General features: G+C 34.6%; 1 protein-coding gene across 1 annotated transcript in view; it reads right to left on the bottom strand.

Annotated features, from left to right (window-relative positions):
* HNMT (histamine N-methyltransferase) overlaps positions 1-18,226 on the bottom strand; it is a 55,094-nt gene extending 36,868 nt beyond the window's left edge. Inside the window, exons 1-2 of the mRNA XM_074301933.1 lie at positions 17,987-18,226; positions 14,122-14,174 (exon numbers count right to left, since the gene is read on the bottom strand). Coding sequence (XP_074158034.1) covers positions 14,122-14,174; positions 17,987-18,123 — 190 coding nt within the window. The 5' untranslated portion in view covers positions 18,124-18,226. The remainder of the gene's footprint in view (positions 1-14,121; positions 14,175-17,986) is intronic.
* Positions 18,227-18,999: the final 773 nt, after the last annotated feature.

Here is an 18,999-nt window from a genome sequence, read left to right as displayed (position 1 = left end):
TTTCCCATTTTTTAATGATCTCTTTGGGATATAGACCTAGTGATGGACTAAAGGATATGTACAATTTGATAGACCTTTGAGCAGAGTTTCAAATTGCTCTCCAGAATGGTTGGATCACTTCACAATTCCACCAACAACCCATTAGTGTTCCAATATTCCCCTCTCCACTATTTCTCATTTTCCTTTTCTGTCATATTATCTAATCTAAGTCTGAGGTGGTACCTTGGACTTGTTTTAATTTGCATTTCTCTAATCAGAAGTGACTTAGAGAATTTTTTATATGACTGTAGATGGCTTTAATTTATTCATCTGATAACTACCTGTTTTTATCCTTTGACCACTTGTCAGTTGGGGAATGGATTATATTCTTATAAATTTGACTCAGTTTTCTCTGCATTTTTATAAATAAGATCTTTATCAGAAACAATGTCTATAAAAATTGTTTCACAGCTTTCTACTTCCCTTTTAATCTTGGTTACATTGACTTTGTGTAAACCTTTAAATTTAATATAATTTAAATTATTCATATTGTATTTCATAATGTTCTCTATCTCCTATTTGTAATAAATTCTTCTCTTTTCCAAAGTTCTACTTGGTTTTCTAATTTGCTTACGATATTACCCTTTATGTCTAAATCATGTGCCCATTTCACCTTATCTTGGTATACAGTATCAAATTTTGTTTATTACCTAATTTCTGCTATATTATTTTCCTGTTTCCCCAACAATTTTTGTGAAATACTGAATTTTGATCCCAGAAGCTGGAATCTTTGGATTTCTCAAACAGTGGATTATCATAATTATTGACTATTATGTTTTGTGCATGAATCCCATTCCATTATCCACCTTGTAAAGATTTTAACAAAGCATTTGACAATCTCCTGGCAGTGTAGTGGTACAGTGTCTCCAGGCCTGGAGACAGAAAGACTCATCTTCTTGAGTTCAAATCTGGTTTCAAATACTTTTTATAAGAGCCTGTATAAGTCACAATGCTGTTTGTCTCAATTTCTTCATTTGTAAAGTGAACTGGAGAAGAACATGACGAACCATTTCAGTATCTTTGCTAAGAAAACTCTCCAGGGCAGCTATGTGGCATAGTGGATAGAGCACCAGCCCTGAATTCAGGAGGATCTGAGTTCAAATCTCATCTCAGACATTTAATACTTCCTAGCTGTGTGATCCTGGGCAAGCCACTTAACCCCAATTGCCTCAGGAAGAAAAAAAAGAAAGAAAACCCTCAATAGGGTCTTTAACAATTAAATATAACTGAAACAACAACATACAGAAATATAAGGGTTCATTAGTAACCCTGAGTTAGGGGAGGGGGGATTATGTACATAAACTTTTAAATTTTATCTGAATTAAATTATTTATATTTTCTTAGGTCTAGACAATCAACAAAACATATATCAGGATTTTTATTTCACCTGTTTCTTTAGTGTAAATTCTCACAAAGAAAATTTAACAATGGGATCTCCAAGTATAGCTGCCTCCAGCACATAAGGCCTATAATGGAAGAGGAGGGAAAGTTTGGGGGGAGAGTTATCATTAAAAAAAGTCTCTGGATGTAGAGGGCCACAGACAGTGGGGGAACTCTGGGTGAAGTATAAGACCCTTCAGCCCAGAGAGAACCTGCTGACAATGTCTAGTTCGGTTGTCATCTCCTCTTGGGGGTGTCTCAGCCTTCCTGACGTGTGTGTGTGTGTGTGTGTGTGTGTGTGTGTGTGTGTGTTTGTGAGGGCTAACAACTTGTGTTCTACTTGAAAAAAGAGATACTTGCAGCAAAGAGGCATCTACATAATAATAGAAAGGTGTTTATAGTTAGCACATGTGCAATGTGTTGTAGTGATGTAATTGTACTAAGGTATTTAAGGCTGAGAGAACATGAAATAAACAAATTTCATGTTTGACCATCCATGTGAGTTCCTACCTCTTCACTCTTCTTCCAAGATCAAGGATGGTAATGAGAGGTACCTCTGAAGTAATCACATTTCCTAAAGCTTTCCTTACAGGGGTTTCTAATTATCTTTGTGATTTGGACAAATCAATTAACAAGTTCTAATCTATAAACTGTATTTCAGTTTATAGATTAGAACTGTTAATTGATTTGTCCAAATCACAAAGATAATTAGAAACCCCTGTAAGGTATCCTAGATCTCTTCTAGCTATTAAGAGTCAAAGTGACTACTGTGTGTGCTGCAGGGATTCCCAAACAATAGATTTTATCTTGTTGATACAACCTAAGGATTCTTATGGAACTGAATTACTCAGTAGATTGCTTGATCTTTCTGAACCCTATTTTTTTCCCATTTGGTCTAATAATACTTGGCCTATCTCATAAGTATTGTGAAGATGAATTAAGAAAAAATTGATGGATGTTAAGTGAAATGAGAAGAACCAGGAAATCATTGAAAATGGCAACAGCAAGATTATACAATGATTAATTCTGATGGCCATGGCTCTTCTCAGCAATGAGATGATTTAGACCAGTTCCAATGATCTTGTGATGAAGAGAGCCATTGACACCCAGAGAGAGGACTGTGGAAACTGAGTGTGGATCACAACATAGCATTTTCAATTCTTTTGTTGTAATTTGCTTGAATTTTATTTTCTTTCTCATTTTTTTTTTACTTTTTGATCTGATTTTTCTTGTGCAGCAAGATAATTGTATAAATATGTATGTCTATATTGGAGATATATATATATATATATATATATATATATATTACTATGCTTGACATATATTGAATTGCTTGCCATCTAGGGCAGGGGTTGTGAGGAAGGGGAGGAAAAATTGGAACACAAAGTTTTGCAAGGGTCAACGTTGAAAAATTATCCTTGCATATCTTTTAAAAATAAAAAAGCTTCAATTAAAAAAAGAAAAAGTAGATGAAAAACATTAAAATTATTTATTAAAATCATTACTATATTATTATTATCATCTTGTGGGGAGGAGAGCTCTGGATCTGGATTTCCATTTGTTTGGCAGTTGCTCATGAGAAAACCCCTACAAAAAATGAACAGCAGCTATACATCTATAAGAAATGAAGACAAAGTCACAGAGATACCTCAATGCACTGAAAAATGAACTGATTTGCAAAGGTCATACAATCAGTATGTGTCAGGTAAGTCTTGAACTGACATCTTCTTGGTTCTGAGGCCAGCTTCCTATCATGAAGTAATACTGCTTCTCTAGTATCTTATTATTATCAACATTAGTTTGTAACCTATAAAACATAAAGCAAATCAGAAAGATTTATGAATCTCTACTTACTTCATTTTACCACATCATTTCAAAATGTATATGAATTTCTTAAATTTTTCCACTGGGGTGGAGGATAGGAGATAATTTCTCTATTATTTGTTGTATTCAAATTATTCCTTATCTGGTGTCTGTTACAAGGCTCAACCTAGAATATTCCTAGGATTTAGAAGACTGTAGCTGACCAGAGAAACTAATTTAGATTATAAGTGTGGAACCAGAAGATGTATAATCTGATTTGGTCTGCAATGAAAAATATATCTGTCTCACGTGTCGGTAGTATATTCTTTTCTTGGTATTTCAGTATTGATGTAGTTTTGTCAGTGTGGGAGGTTTGCAGCAGAATATTAAAATGGCTATAGAGTCCAAAGGGAAGAACTGTAAATAAACATTCAGAGTCAAAAGAGCATTGACATTTGCTTTTAGATGTCTCCTGGCATTTGGCTCTGGAAAACTTCTGCCCTATAGTTATGAAAGTGAATGAAGCTGTTGGAAGATACCAACCACAAAAACAACTTATGGAATGGAAACATTAAGAAAGATGCCATGGAATTGAATGTAAAATATTACCACTACTGTCTATCTACCCAGGTTACTTATACCTTTGGAATCCAATACTTAACGTGCAACAAGAAAATTGGATTTACACACATATATTATATCTAGGTTATACTGTAACACATGTAAAATGTATGAGATTGCCTGTCATCTAGGGGAGGGAGTAAAGGGAGGGAGGGGAAAATCTGGAAAAATGAATACAAGGGATAATGTAAAAAAATTACTCATGCAATATACTGTCAAAAAATGTATAATTATAAAATTAATTAAAAAAAAAAAGAAAAAAAAGAAAGATGCCATAGATGGATGGGTTTGAACACCAAAGGGCAGCTAAATCGACAAATTAGGTATACCAAAGAAATTTTTTTTTATTTTATTTAGAATTTTTTCCACAGTATATATGCATGAGTAATTTTTTAAATAATATTATCATTTGTATTCATTTTTCCAAATTATCCCCCCCTCCCTCCATATCCTCCCCCCAATGACAGGCAATCCCATACATTTTACATATGTTACAACATAACCCAGATACAATATATGTGTGTAAATACCATTTTCTTGTTGCACATTAAGTATTAGATTCCGAAGGTATAAGTAACCTGGGTAGATAGACAGTAGGGCTAACAATTTACATTCACTTCCCAGTGTTCCTTCTCTGGGTGTAGTTATTTCTGTCCATCATTGATCAACTGGAAATGAGTTGGATCTTCTTTATGTTGAAGATATCCACTTCCATCAGAATACATCTTCATACAACATTGAAGTGTACAGAGATCTTCTGGTTCTGCTCATTTCACTCAGCATCAGTTGATGTAAATCTCTCCAAGCCTCTCTGTATTCCTCCTGTTGGTCATTTCTTACAGAGCAATAATATTCCATAACCTTCATATACCATAATTTACCCAACCATTCTCCAATTGATGGACATCCATTCATCTTCCAGTTTCTAGCTACTACAAAAAGAGCTGCCACAAACATTTTGGCACATACAGGTCCCTTTCCGCTCTTTAGTATTTCTTTGGGATATAAGCCCAATAACAGCAATGCTGGATCAAAGGGTATGCACAGTTTGATAACTTTTTGGGCATAGTTCCAAATTGTTCTCTAGAATGGCTGGATTCCCAAAGAAATTTTTTAAAAATAAAATATTTACATCTTTAAAATCTGGACTTCATGTTTATTTTTTATAAATGGCACAATTTGCACATTAGTTTAATCACCATAGATGGATGTAACATAAAGATATAAGGGATGATTCTGAAGCATATTTTCAAAACCCTCAGTGTTCAATAAACTTTAAGGACTGTAATGATGGGTTGGCTCTCTCTTCTCTATCCCAGCCTACTTCAGAATTGTAAACTTTAAGGTCCCTGATGTCCTTTCCAGCTCTATACCTATATTTCTTTCTTTCTTTGTCTTTTTTTCCTTGCTTTCTTCCTTCCTTTCTATCATATATATGTATGTATGTATACATACACATTATATATTACATATACATACTTATATGTGGGTTGTATCAACAAGAAATTAGTGAATATGAGCATGATTGTCTTTACAAATAGATGGCTTCATGATTTCAGAGGTATTGGAAAATCTCTATCCCCCAACCATTCAGAAATAACTGAAGTACTTAACCAGTTTTATACCTTCAGTTTAAAGTTTTGTCACCAGTTTAAAAATAATTATTCTTTGTGGATATAGATAATATATTTTTAGAGAAAAAGTCAGATTAACTAGAATAATGTTTTCATGAAGATATTTATGTTAAGACATTGTATTTCTCCCTCGTCTTCACTTTGGCTTCCCAATATTTCTATTGCTTTTTCATATATCCCTTTATTGCTGGCCTTTTATTGTTGAGTATGATAAGTCTATGCAACTATTTTTCTCCCATCCACAACATAGAAAGGCTTTACTTGAAAAAAGATAAAGTTGCCCCACAGTGTGATGAGTCTCTGCTTCCCTGATGTAGCTCTCTAGCTTTCTAGTGTCATAAAAATTCCCAGGCTGCATGTAGTCTGGGCCGTGTAGACTAAGTGAGAGCCCAACATCATACTCTGGGGTCTATTATATACACTAGTATTTTCAAATAGAGAGGAAGGAGGGTGGATCCAGAGTAGCTAAATGTTACATATATATTTTCTAAGCATGCACCATAGTTTTGTAGATGGTAATCAAGAATGTATATAGAGACCTGTGAAGCTTACTTCTATTCACCTTGCAGACTGAGACTTTTGGCTTGCTTTTGCCCAATGTTACAAATTGTTTTGTAGCATTTATGAACCCTGCCCAAGCTTCTCTTATTCCCAGATATCCAGGCTTTTTTTTTTTTTTTTTTTTTTAATTGGGCTCTTTGTTCCAAATCCTCTAGGATTTCTTCTATTATATTTATGACTGGTGAAAACATAATAATATTTAAGCTAAAGCTCAATTTTATAGGTGTGACTCTAATATATAACACTCACTTAGGTTCATTATTGGTTTTAGATAGGTAACTCCAAATTATTGAAGTTAACTAAAGGAGATTTACTTTGCCATAACACAGCAAGGATATGCTGTGAGCTATATTTCATAGGAAGACAGCAATTGATAGAGCTTTCAAGAACTCTGGGTTACCTCCTTATGATAATGGATGTTATAAAAGGAGAATTTCGCTGGACATTAAACTTAATCAATGGACAGGGGGAAATAGCTAGGTCAAATAGTAGAACATAATTAGGAAAAACTCATTGTGTACATATAATAGTACATTTTGATATATTTTAAATTCTCACAATTAGAAGTACTTACTTTAGGCCCTAATCTACAATTACTTAACTAATTTTGAGAGGTTGCACAGTAACACTACACCAGAACCCTTTATACAATGAGCAAGTATTGATGTATTTCCAATAGGACAGTAACTGCTTTTGTTTTATTCTTCTTTTGATATGGCTTATTAGAATTATTTTTATTCCCTTTGAGTTATAAGAGACAAGGAACTATTCTGTGGAATTTAAAATCTATCCAGGTGTTTAGAGGCCTTAGTCAGTTTCTAACTGCACCACAGTTTTGTACATAGTAATCAAGTCAAATGAGGAATGTAAGTGGACACTTGGGAAAGTTACATCACCTTGAAGACTGAGACTTTTCACTTTCTTTTGTCCAATATTAGATATTGATTGTCATTTATATCCATACCTAGTCTTCTACCAAGATTCCCAGACTTTTTAAAAAAATTGGGCTCTTACATAATTTCAAATCCCCTGGACTTTTTCTTTATTAACCCTGTCTCATTTAACAATATTAGAATTTCTGGAAATATTAGAGTATCATCAGTTATCTTATAGGAGGTGGTCAAAATTAATATAAAAGACATTCCTTATAAAGCTACTTTGATCATTCTGAAGAATCCTATTGTTGGAAAATCTTTTTATTTTATATTTGCTTACTAATGCCCTATATAAGAAAACAAAATTATGGGATTCTTGCCAAGATTTTTCCATTGACTTAATGAATGACCTTGAGCAAATAACTTAGGAAACCAAGACCCTGAGGAGTTTCTTGACCTCCTTTGGGAAATTAGGTAATGGTATGATAAAATGATACAAAACTTGGAGTCAAAAAAACTGAGTTCCCACCTATAAGATGGATAACAGTTGGATTAGAAAACAAAATTCAACAACAGTTTGTTTAAAGAGACACACTTGAAACATAAAGATGTGCATGCACACACACTGTTAAAATAGTGCCTGGAACAGAATCTATTATGCTTTAGCTGAGGGGTACCAATCATGATCTCAAACAAAGCAAAAGCAAAAATAGAGCTAATTAAAACTGGTAAGCAGGGAAAGTACATTTTAATAAAAGGTACCATAGTCAGCTAAACAGTATTTTTAAAATATAATATAAATTTCTCAGATAATGAAATCATTTTTCAAATATGTAAGAAACTGAGTTGAATTTATAAAAACAAGAATTACTCCCCAATTGACAATGGTCAAATGATAGAAACAGAAAGTTTTCAGAAGAAATAAATTAAAGGAATCAATAGTTATATGGAAAAAATGCTCTAAATCACTATTTAATAAATGCAAATTTTTAAAAATCTGATATACCATATCAAACTTATCAGAAATGATGAATGCTAGTGAGGATAAAAAAAAATAGGTACAGTAATGAAGTGTTGATAGAGTTGTGAACTGATCCAACCATTCTGAAAAAACAATTTGGTTTAGAGAGCTAAAAAAAAATCTATGTATAACTTTGACCCAGCATAACCAGTACTTGGTTTGTACCTCAAAGAGAGCCAAGAAAGAGAAAAAGGACTTATATATGACATAATATTTATAATAGCTCTTTTGGGATTGGCAAAATTAAAAACTGAAGTGACCATCAATTGGGAAATGGCTGAAAATTTATGGTATATGATTGTGATGGAACATTGTTGTTTATAGGAAACAATGAGAGGAGTGGTTTCAGAAAAACCTGGGGAGACTTATATGAACTGATAAAAAGTGAAATGAAGTGAAGAAACAGGAGATAATTGTACACAGTAACAGCAATATTATATAGCAATATTGTAAAAATTATTGACTCTGAAAGACTTAACTTCTTTGAGCAATGCAATGATTCAAGACAATTCCAAAAGACCCATTATGAAAAGTGCTATCCAGCTCGAAAGAGAGCAAAGCTAAACAGTGCAAATTGAAGTATAATTTCCTCTCTTAATTTTTTTTTTCTTGCTTGCTTTTTTTTGTATGGAATATATATGGAAATGTGTGTTGCAAGATTTCACATGCATCATTGGGTAGGGGAAGGGTGAAAGTGAATTTGGAATTTAATTTTAAAAATGTTTTTAAAAAGTAATAAACTTTAAAAAAAACCCAAGGGGGAAAAATCCTACCTCATATATATTTACTAAGTGTGTGATTCTGGACAAATCACTTTATTTCTCTCTACCTCAGTTTCCTCATCAGTAAAATGAAGATAATGATAGCAGCTATCTCACAGTATTGTTTTGAGGATCAAATAATTTAACATATATAAAACATTTTGCAAAACTTAATGTGCAATATAAATTCTAGGTATTATAATTATTTTATTACTATCTTTTAAAATAAAGGTGGTAGATGATCTCTAGCCTCCTTTCAAATTCTAAAATCCTATGAACTATAGGATTCGTATAATTGCTATGTGTACTTTAGATAATTCACTAAGAATGTGATGTTCATATTCTTATACACAAGCCAAAAATATTTATTATATGTGAGGGTATTTGCTGAAACTGAGTTTGAAGTTAAACAATGTGAATTTGAATAACAGATCTGCCTTTACCCTCAGTGTGACCTTGGGGAAGGAAGCCACTTAATCTTTCTAGACCTCAGTTTCCTCATTTATAAAATGAAGGAGTCAGATTAGATAGCTTCCAAATTATAGATGTACGGTCTTATCTTCTCTGATCTCATGTATAAACATACATATATGGGTTATACTATGACATTGGGTTCAGTCCCACAACAGGTTAAATTAAAACCAGCAGAAACCTTAGTACAGTGAATTCATCTGAGTTGTACCTCAGTCCATTTCTTATTGAGTAGTTAGATATATGCAGAGAACATCAGGGCAGATAATATGGTTTTCCTTAAACCAGACCCTAGAACAATGAGAAACCATTATCCCCTTCTGGGGTTTTCCTTCTAAGCATAATTTTATATAAAGTTATAGTTTCTTACCCTTCCAGGAAAGGTATGAGCTTTTTTCCTTCCTCTCTCTCTAAACCATCAACCACATGGATCATTTCAATAAATGATGAATAAAAGTTGCAAGGGACAGTTTTATGTTAGGAAATAGGAATGAGGCCATTTCAGAAAAGACATTGAAGGAGGTTGGGCACAGGGAATAAAATAATTTTCAATATTTCAAAAAATGCTGTTGAAATCAAAATTAAATGAAGAATTTGGGAAATAAAGAAATAGTTCTGAATAACAACAATGAGACATTTTGTTTCAAGTCTTTAAAAAGTAGAACTTCACTTTCTAGTTTAGGTCCTATAAATCCAGCACTTTTAAAGCTTCTGTTGAAGATTTATTTCCCTTCTGATCTATTACCTTTGTTTTTCTTCCTACATACACAAAAGGAATGGATTTTGCACACCTTGCTACATTAGAAAGTATAATCTATGTACCACAGTACTTCCTTATCTGTAGTGTTTTATTGATGTGAGAGATTACTTGAAGGCCATATAAAAAGGTTATCATTGATTTCCTTTCTTTTGGATTGCTCAAGGCTCTAGCTCTTGCTTAACTTCCACAAAGAGTTGCTGAACAGACTTGCTGTTTTTCTCTACTGGCCCATCTAGTTTGCTTTTACCTAAATTAAGGTTGGCCAGCTGATTTTTTTTAAGTTCTCAAAATAAGAAGTTTACTGACCAAAAGACCAATTTCCTCAATTTGTTTTTGTTTAAGACATGTCCACACTTCTTTTTGCACTGCAAATTATGTAGCAAACAATGACTAATCCTGATAAGGCACCCATGTTGTCCCAGGTACCTAGCTTTTCTTAATCTGCTCCAACCTGAGCACACAACTCAGAGTTCAAAGCATTTGAATGTAGCAGGGTTATCAAATGCATTTCAAAAGCTTTTCTGGTAGTTTATATTTTGTTCTGTATACTTCATAAATCTGTCAATAGGAGATAATCAATAAACATGTATTATCGATAATGGGTTTCAACCAAAGTAGTACAGCTGACAATTCTCTAAAGCAGAAGTTTTAATATCATCTTTATGTGTTATCAAACTCTTTGGAAGTCTGGTGAAACCTATGGAAACCTCTTCAGAATAATATTTTTCAAAGCAAATATTATGCTGAAAATGGTTACACACATAGAATTGGAAAGGAAATCAATTATATTGAAATACACCTTTCTGTCTCTGCTTCTCTGACTCTGTATGTCTGTCTAAAATAGTAGCTATGTGGCGCAGTGGATGGAGTGTTGTCCCTGAACTTGAGAAGACCTGAATTCAAATCTAACTTCAGAAGTTTATTAGCTGTGTGATCCTGGGCTAGTCACTTAACCTTCACTTATTCTCAGTTTCCTCATTTATAAATTGGAGAAACTTGTATCATTTCCCTCCCAGGATAGCAAGGATCAAATGATATTATATGTGTATATGTACGTGTGTACATATATATAAATGTGTGTGCATGTGTGTATGTATGTATATATATACACATATGTATGTGTGTATACATATATATATTTATACATATATATATATATATGCTTATATATATTTCTACAATTAAATTAATGGCTCTCAGGCTAAGATTGAAAAAGGCAATGGATAGGTACTTATTTATCACATGAAGGCTGCAAATACTTTACAAACTAGCAATTACACAGGTTATAAAAGATGCTATTAAAGAAATGTACAATGGGGAAATTAAAGATGGAATCAGTAAGACATTCAATCAGATATTTATTAAGTGGCTTTACTTAAGGATAAGTAAACATTTAATGTGTGGCAAGCACTGGACATAATGATAGTTCTTGCACACATGCTCAGGTAACAACAGTGGGGAATGTGGACAGAACGTCCATTTGTTTTACAATTAGTCATACAATACATAGAAAACACAAAAGAGGTTCTCAGGATATTGGTTGGATTTTGTGGAAACTTGTGAATAAACATAGATTAGAATCACATAAATCTAGATGGGTTGTTATCTGTTGTTGGAGAAATCACATAATCATTGGATGTACAAAAATGCTACTGTGAGGAGATCACAGATCAGTAGAGATTTCAGAATGATTTGTTTCTTATACTTTCCATAAGAATCCCCCCCAAAAAAATTTTTTTAAAAAAACACATCACATTTGATTTTAGGTAGTCACCAAGGAAAATAAATCTAATTTGTAATAACTTGAGTTCCTGTGGGGTATTTCTAATGCATCAAATTCATACCTTAGGGGCAATTAAGTTACAGCTTAAAGAGACCCAAAAGGTCATTCATATCACACCTGGAGGACTTCATGCTATTAATATAGTGTTTAATTTCAGTCAGGTTCAAATCTCTTGCAGTTGTTTCTCATGTTCTTTGTAAGTGGTGTATGTTAGCTCCTAAATACAACTCTAAGGGACCAGTGCAATAGACAAATATTCCTTACTCCAGCTAGCTTAAGAGCATCTGGCTAAATGTACATCAGGAATTCAATTAACTTTGTATTAAGAGGTCAATTAAATTGGCCTTTGTATGGATTGGTTTTAATTACTTTTCCTTGTAATCTTTTTCCCCCTTGTCTAAGCACCAGTGAAACTGTGATATGATATTCATAGTGTCTGTTTGGTCTACGTAACTTAAATGCAAAACACATAGGAAATGCCAGACCTGGTTATAATAAACTAATTAGACAATTAGTAGCTGTGAATTCTCTCGACCCAAGGAGTCAATCATCAGCAATGGATTATTTTTGGCCACAAGCTTTTGGAAAATTTCCCACCTGGCAATATTCTTTGTTCTTTGTTCCTTGAATTTTCTTGAGTCCAAGTGGCACTTCAGTTGCATTTTGCTTTCTGGGGCATGTCAGATTTCTCTGACTTTCTTGTGGCTATATCCTAAGCCATTTTTCTGTCAAAGAAAAGCCATTCCATTCCATAAAGGACTAGTGATGATTTTAATGGTAATGTGGTCTAACACATAGCACTAGGTAGATGCTATAAGATTCAAGCTAGGAATATGAGATAAATATCTGGATAAAATATTAAAATGATTTAATAATCTAGATATGATGCAACATCATCAATCAACACATATACTTATTGAGAAAATACTATTTTTAAGATATCTAGATATTTGAAAATAGTCAGATAACTGACCATTTTTAAAACCTTCTAACATTCTGTATGAAGCTGATTGTTAGGACACACACATATGCATATGACACACACATATGCATATGTATATATAGAGAGAGACAGAACAGAGAGAGGGAGAAAGGAAGAGAAAGAGAGAGAGAGAGAGAGAGAGAGAGAGAGAGAGAGAGAGAAACAGAGAAACAGAGAGAGAGTCAGAAAAGTGGGGGAAGAAGGGGAGAAGAGCAGAAAAGCAGAAATGGGGAAGGAAAATGAAAGGGAGAAAGAGAGGGGAGAGAAAGACACACACACACACACACACAGAGAGAGAGAGAGAGAGAGAGAGAGAGAGAGAGAGAGAGAGAGAGAGAGAGAGAGAGAGAGAGAGAAACTCTTTTTCCAGATCTAGACTCATCAGAGAAGAAGAAAAAGTGTTGATATGTTCCAAGAATCTTACATTTAAGACATTAAACATATACCACATGAAACTGAGTGTGAGAGCTATGAGTCAGTGACTAAGTGAAATTTTAGAATTTCTTTCAGGAGATATATTTAAAGGAAGATAGGATATAAATTGTTATCTTTTGGGATTGATTAGTGTGTGATTTTGGAATGATGACAAGGATATACCTGACATGGCTTCTTAGAATGACTTCTAGTCCTATGATCATTGGAAAAATTGGAAAAATATAGTCTTGGTTTATATCTATGTATAGATTTGGATAATAAAATTATATCCATTATTATATCACATAGATGATATGAATACTAGCACAAAAGTCTATAATTTGCCTCAAATATTTTATAATTAAAACAGTAATATCATTAATAGTACTAATGATAAAACATTGTTGTATTAAGTACCTATGATTTTGCCAATTTGAGAATTATTTCTTTAGACAACAGATTAAATAACAATCCATTTCCATTTTGTAGGCTCAAAGACTGAATTAAGTTTCTAGAAGGTTAAATGACCTGCCTGTCACCCTATCACAGGTAGGGTTTGAACTCCAACTCTAGTACTCTATTATTTCAAATTTATTTGGAACTATATTAATGTAGTTAACAATGGTCTTAATCTCTCTTGTCTGTCTGTCTCTCTCTCTATCAATCTGTTTTATCTTTAGTATATGGAACTCTTGGGAATGAAACTCTTTATCAACACAAATAAACAACTATTCTTAGAAAGTCATCCTAGCTACTGAGACTTTAAATAACTTGTAAAGGTGGCAGGACTAAAATCCAGATTTTTTGGCCCTGAGACTAGCTCTCTATCTACTATGTCAAGATGACTCATCATATCATCACCATCATTATCATCAAGAGTATAAGATAATAATAATTCAATTTGTTTAATGAGGGAAAAGAAAAGGAATTACTATGGAATTGACATTTCTAATGAATATAACCATGTTTCTTTGAAGAAAATATGCAAATCATAAAACACAAATCTTTATTCATACCTGCTCCACCACCTACGCTTAGAATGTTAATTTCGGAATTTGTGTCTCCAATCCTGGAAATAAAAGATATATGTTTTAAAATGGGTGCTGGGTGCTATGGATTAGAAAAGTTACTTGTAGTTAAAACAATCCCCCCCCACAAAAAAAAAAAAAAAAAAAGATGGGATAAAATCTCTACAACTGTGAGGTAAAAAAAACAAACAAAACTCCAAAACCCCTTGACGTTTCCTCCAATAAGTAAGTTGTACAAATATTACAGATGCTCTTAAAAGCATTTTTGTTCTCTTTTCCACTTCTGAATCCTTCCAAGATATCTTGGGGTTTACTGTCTAGTAATACTTCTTTCTTAAAGCACAAGTCTTAAACCAAAACCAATCTGATTCTAATTCGCCACCAACTGGTACTAGGCTGAGATGCATCTGATCAATGTTTGGTTGGTTTGATTATTGACTGACTCAGATTGAATGTAAACAGCAATCATTTCTGATTTGGCCTGAAATTCTGAGGGTCTTCCCCTCCCAGATTTATTTCTTGATTTATTTATTTAGATTTTTTTTTTTTTTTGATTACATGAAAGAGGAAATTGTTTGCCTCAGTTGCTATCTATCCTTAATTACTGAATGGGTATTGCCTCCGTCAAACTGAGACCTGTTAAAGACCTTAGCTTAAAAAGGCCAAGGTCTTCCACTATACCCAGGGCCATTTCCAGTAGTCTTGATCTATATCTGGCATTGGACCCAGATGACTGTGGAGGGCCATGTGAGGCAGATGACCTTGCCCAGCCCTCCTTCATCTAAATCCAATTCCTAAAACCAATTCACTTGCACATCACAGGCATCACCTCCCTGATCTTCCAGAAGGAAGGACAAACAAGAACAAAAACAACAGTTACAAACAACAAGAAGTGTCTCTGGGTAAAGCACTGTCCTAACTTATAAGGAGTGCAGCCCTTCTCAAGGAAGATTGTACATCTTTGACTCTGAGAAGAATTTGGAGAGGTACCAGTAATAACAGGACAAGACTTCCAAGTCTCTTTCAGAAATGCTATCCTAAGGTTTTCCTATCTGATTTTGGCAAAGTCCCTTTGCCTCTTGATGTCAGTTTCCTCAATAGGACAGAAGATTCTATGTGGATATGGGAAAGCTGAACTAATTAGTGGGAAGAAGGTAGCTACAGCTATACCTCTGGTATATACATATACATATATATGTATATATATATACACACATATATATGAAGTAAGATCATTCAACAAGATCCTTTACAGGTTGCTTTCCTTTATTCAAAATCGACTTCAAACCTCTGTTCCAAGGAAAATTCCAGTATACCTTTGTTTTATATCACCTGGTATTGCTTTTGAAAATTCTTCCTTCCTTCCTTCCTTCCTTCCTTCCTTCCTTCCTTCCTTCCTTCCTTCCTTCCTTCCTTCCTTCCTTCCTTCCTTCCTTCCTTCCTTCCTTCCTCCCTCCCTCCCTTTCTCTTTCTTTCTTTCTTCCTTCCTTCCTTCCTTCCTTCCTTCCTTCCTTCCTTCCTTCCTTCCTTCCTTCCTTCCTTCCTTCCTCCCTCCCTCCCTTTCTCTTTCTTTCTTCCTTCCTTCCTTTCTTTGTTTTCTTTCTCTCCTTCTCCTCTCCCCCCCCACCTCTCCACTGTGTATATCCAATTAAGAATGCATATCTAATGAATATTTCCTTTGTATGAACAGTAATAGCCCCATGGCAAATTCTAATGGCTCAATAAAAACTACTGAATGATTGACTAGTAATAAAATAAGCACCTGCTATTTCCAAACAGTAAGTCATCAGATAGCAAATAATAATATCAGATCTGGTCGCATATCATGTAGTATTCTATATTTCCCACCTGTATGAGCTTGGGCAAAATACTTTACCTCTCTGGGCCTCAGTTTCCTTGTAAGTTAAATAAATGGGTTTGAATAGATGACCTGGAAGGTCTCTTTCAGCTGTTGGTCTATATTTGTACTGTGTAACTTATATATAATATGTTCTAGAGTACTTCCATAAATCTTTTTGGGAATCTGTTTTATAGTAGAGATTCCTTTCTTATATGAGTTAGACTAGATAGGAATGAAGGTTCCTTCCATCTATCAAATTCTATGATTCCATAATATATTAAGCTCTATCATTTCTTAAATTTGGATACTGCCTCTCCACAGCCCTTCTACAACTTAATAGATGATCTTAAAGAGCCAAAAATTCATCATTTTAGGCCTAATGTATAGGTAAATTCAATTAATTTTCAGTAGGCTATGACATATGATCATATGATGCTATGACAACAGACCTACAGTCTGTCACTGTCTTAACTGAAGCTTGCCAAAATTCGTGCTCTGCTGGCATAACCTTCCAGAGCCCAGGCTCATTTACATATCTGGTAAAATATCAGAATGAAACTTTAGCATTTTCTTACAAGAAAACAAAAAGCCATTTTTACACTGAACTCCTAGGACACAATTGTTTTGTCCCCAGAAATAGAAAACAGGAAACATTTGGGAAAGGAATAGGAGATCCTATTAAAATTCAAGCCAAGGACTCTTGTCTGCTATTGTCAGACAGACAGGCCCAATGACAAAATTTAAGAGAAACTGGAGTGAAAACCAGGGGAGGGCAGAATTTAGCGATTTAATGCAGATAAAGATAGGATCTCAGGCTCACCCATTTCAGTATCTTTTTCCTGGACCCAACCTAACACTTCTGTTAATTTATTGAAATCCACATCCTTAAGGCAGGAGATTTGATTATCTTTAGAGAGTAGAATCTAGTCCTCTCATAACGCTTATCAGCTCCCACACAAATTGAACACATTCATCAAAAAAAGAAAAAAAAAAAAAAAAAAAAAAGAACCTCATGGATTGTAGGGGAGCAAATCTGTTTCACTGATAATGGGAAAACTCTCTTTTTAAAGGGTCATACAGCTAATACTAGCCTGAAAAAGATAGACAGTAATGATTTTTCTTTTGGTAAATGATAAGCGAAGTGATAATCATAATAATACATAAGGAAAGACGTTTAAATGGATATTACTAAGGCTAAGGGCCATCCAGTTCTTTTAGTCTAAATGCTATTGTGATTGTTTAAATTTCAGGCTATTCAGAAAATATGAATGGAGGAAACCCTATCTGGGACCTAAGAATAACATGAATGATTTTTGCTTAGTAGAAACAGAACTGAACAAGTACAAACACCAGGAGAGTGAAAAATGATGTCCAGTGGTAGGTCAAATTTGGAGTTGGGGTGAGGGAGGGTATTTGTGGAGAAAAAAATAAAAAGGAAGGAAGGAAGGAAGGAAGGAAGGAAGGAAGGAAGGAAGGAAGGAAGGAAGGAAGGAAGGAAGGAAGGAAGGAAGGAAGGAAGGAAGGAATTAAGGAAGGAAGGAAGGAAGGAAGGAAGGAAGGAAGGAAGGAAGGAAGGAAGGGAAAGAAAAGGAAAGGAAAGAGGAAGGTAGGGAGGAAGGGAGGGAGGGAAACGGGAGGGAAAGAGGAAGAAAGGAATGTAAATATATGACTTTAAAAGCTTTTTTATCTTTTGTATTCATTCGGTATCTGGAAATGATTAACCATAACTGATTTACTAGACTACAGGCTCGAAAGGCTTCTACTGCAACCAGGGCCATGGGGTGGAACGTCTAAATGAAAGGTTGGACTGAAGCCTTTTGGTTGGGGGAGGGGCGGGAAGGGAGGTAGGAAACACGGAGGGTTGGGGAGAGAATGAGAAGCTCGGAAGTAATCCATATCTCTCCCTTGCCACTACATGCCTATCCTCGGTTCCTCCCTCAGCATGCACTGATCACTTGCACTGACTGTGGTTTCCCAGGGGTCCTTCTGGAGAAAGCGTCTGTCTTTTGTTACCTTGCTATAATGCCTGGCAGCTTCTCCTCTATGAAATTCTGCATGCACTGGTGCTCCGTGGAATTAGCCAGAAATCGGCGAAAAGCTTCAACGTATCTGCCATGATCAGAAAGCAAGCTCCTCATGGAAGATGCCATGTTTGGTTTTTGAGAAAGGCAGAAGGGGAAGGGAAGTTTCTCTCTCTTCCCGCCACCCGCTCCTCCTCCTGGCGTCCACCCTCTTCCCAGCCCCCAGTCCAGACTTGTGGGGAGCAGGTCACCAGTGTCTGACACTGGAGCAGGACTTATTAGCATATAAAATGCCCCGCGGGACTTGTTACTGAAACTTTAACCCCTGCTGATTAGTTATTTTAGGGAAAAGGGAAAAGGTAGTAAAACCAGGCAGTAAATCCCAGTGCTGAAACTTTTGTTTCAAACCTCAGGAGGCTTTTTTTTTTTTTTTTTTTGCCAGAACTATAAAAATCAAGATTACTTTGGATTCATTTCCTGTTTCTCCTGTGGTTGTCCCAGGAAAGTGACCTCCAAATAGGAAAGCTAAATGTCTGAAAAAGCCGAAGAAGCCTCAAATTTAGGAATGCATTGGCCATTATAAATACAAAATCATATTAGATGTCTTTATCCAAATGCTTAGGGCAAAATACTGTATTTCCCCTCCTCCCCCAATTCTTTCTTTAGATGGGAAAAGGTTCAACAAATGACATTTTAATGTTAATTTGACCTGTGGAAAAATTGATATTATATAAAAAATGTGGAGCTCAAATCATATTTCTGCTCGTACCTTTAAAAAAAAAAAATAACAAAAAACTAGCTTGTTGATATCTAGAAGTAATATTACCAAGGCATCTTGATGATGGGCTAGTGTGATTTTTGGTCAGTATACTGTTTCTATTAGTGGAATGTAAGATTTTCATTAAATTTTTTTTAGGAAGCTATATTCCCATACTACAAAGGACTATTGTTTCATAGATTTAAAGGTGGAAAAGTTACCTAATCCAACCTCCTCATTTAATACAT

This window comes from Sminthopsis crassicaudata, chromosome 3 (assembly GCF_048593235.1).
Source record: "Sminthopsis crassicaudata isolate SCR6 chromosome 3, ASM4859323v1, whole genome shotgun sequence".
NCBI lineage: Eukaryota > Metazoa > Chordata > Mammalia > Dasyuromorphia > Dasyuridae > Sminthopsis > Sminthopsis crassicaudata.
This window is presented reverse-complemented; position numbering and strand designations above follow the sequence as displayed.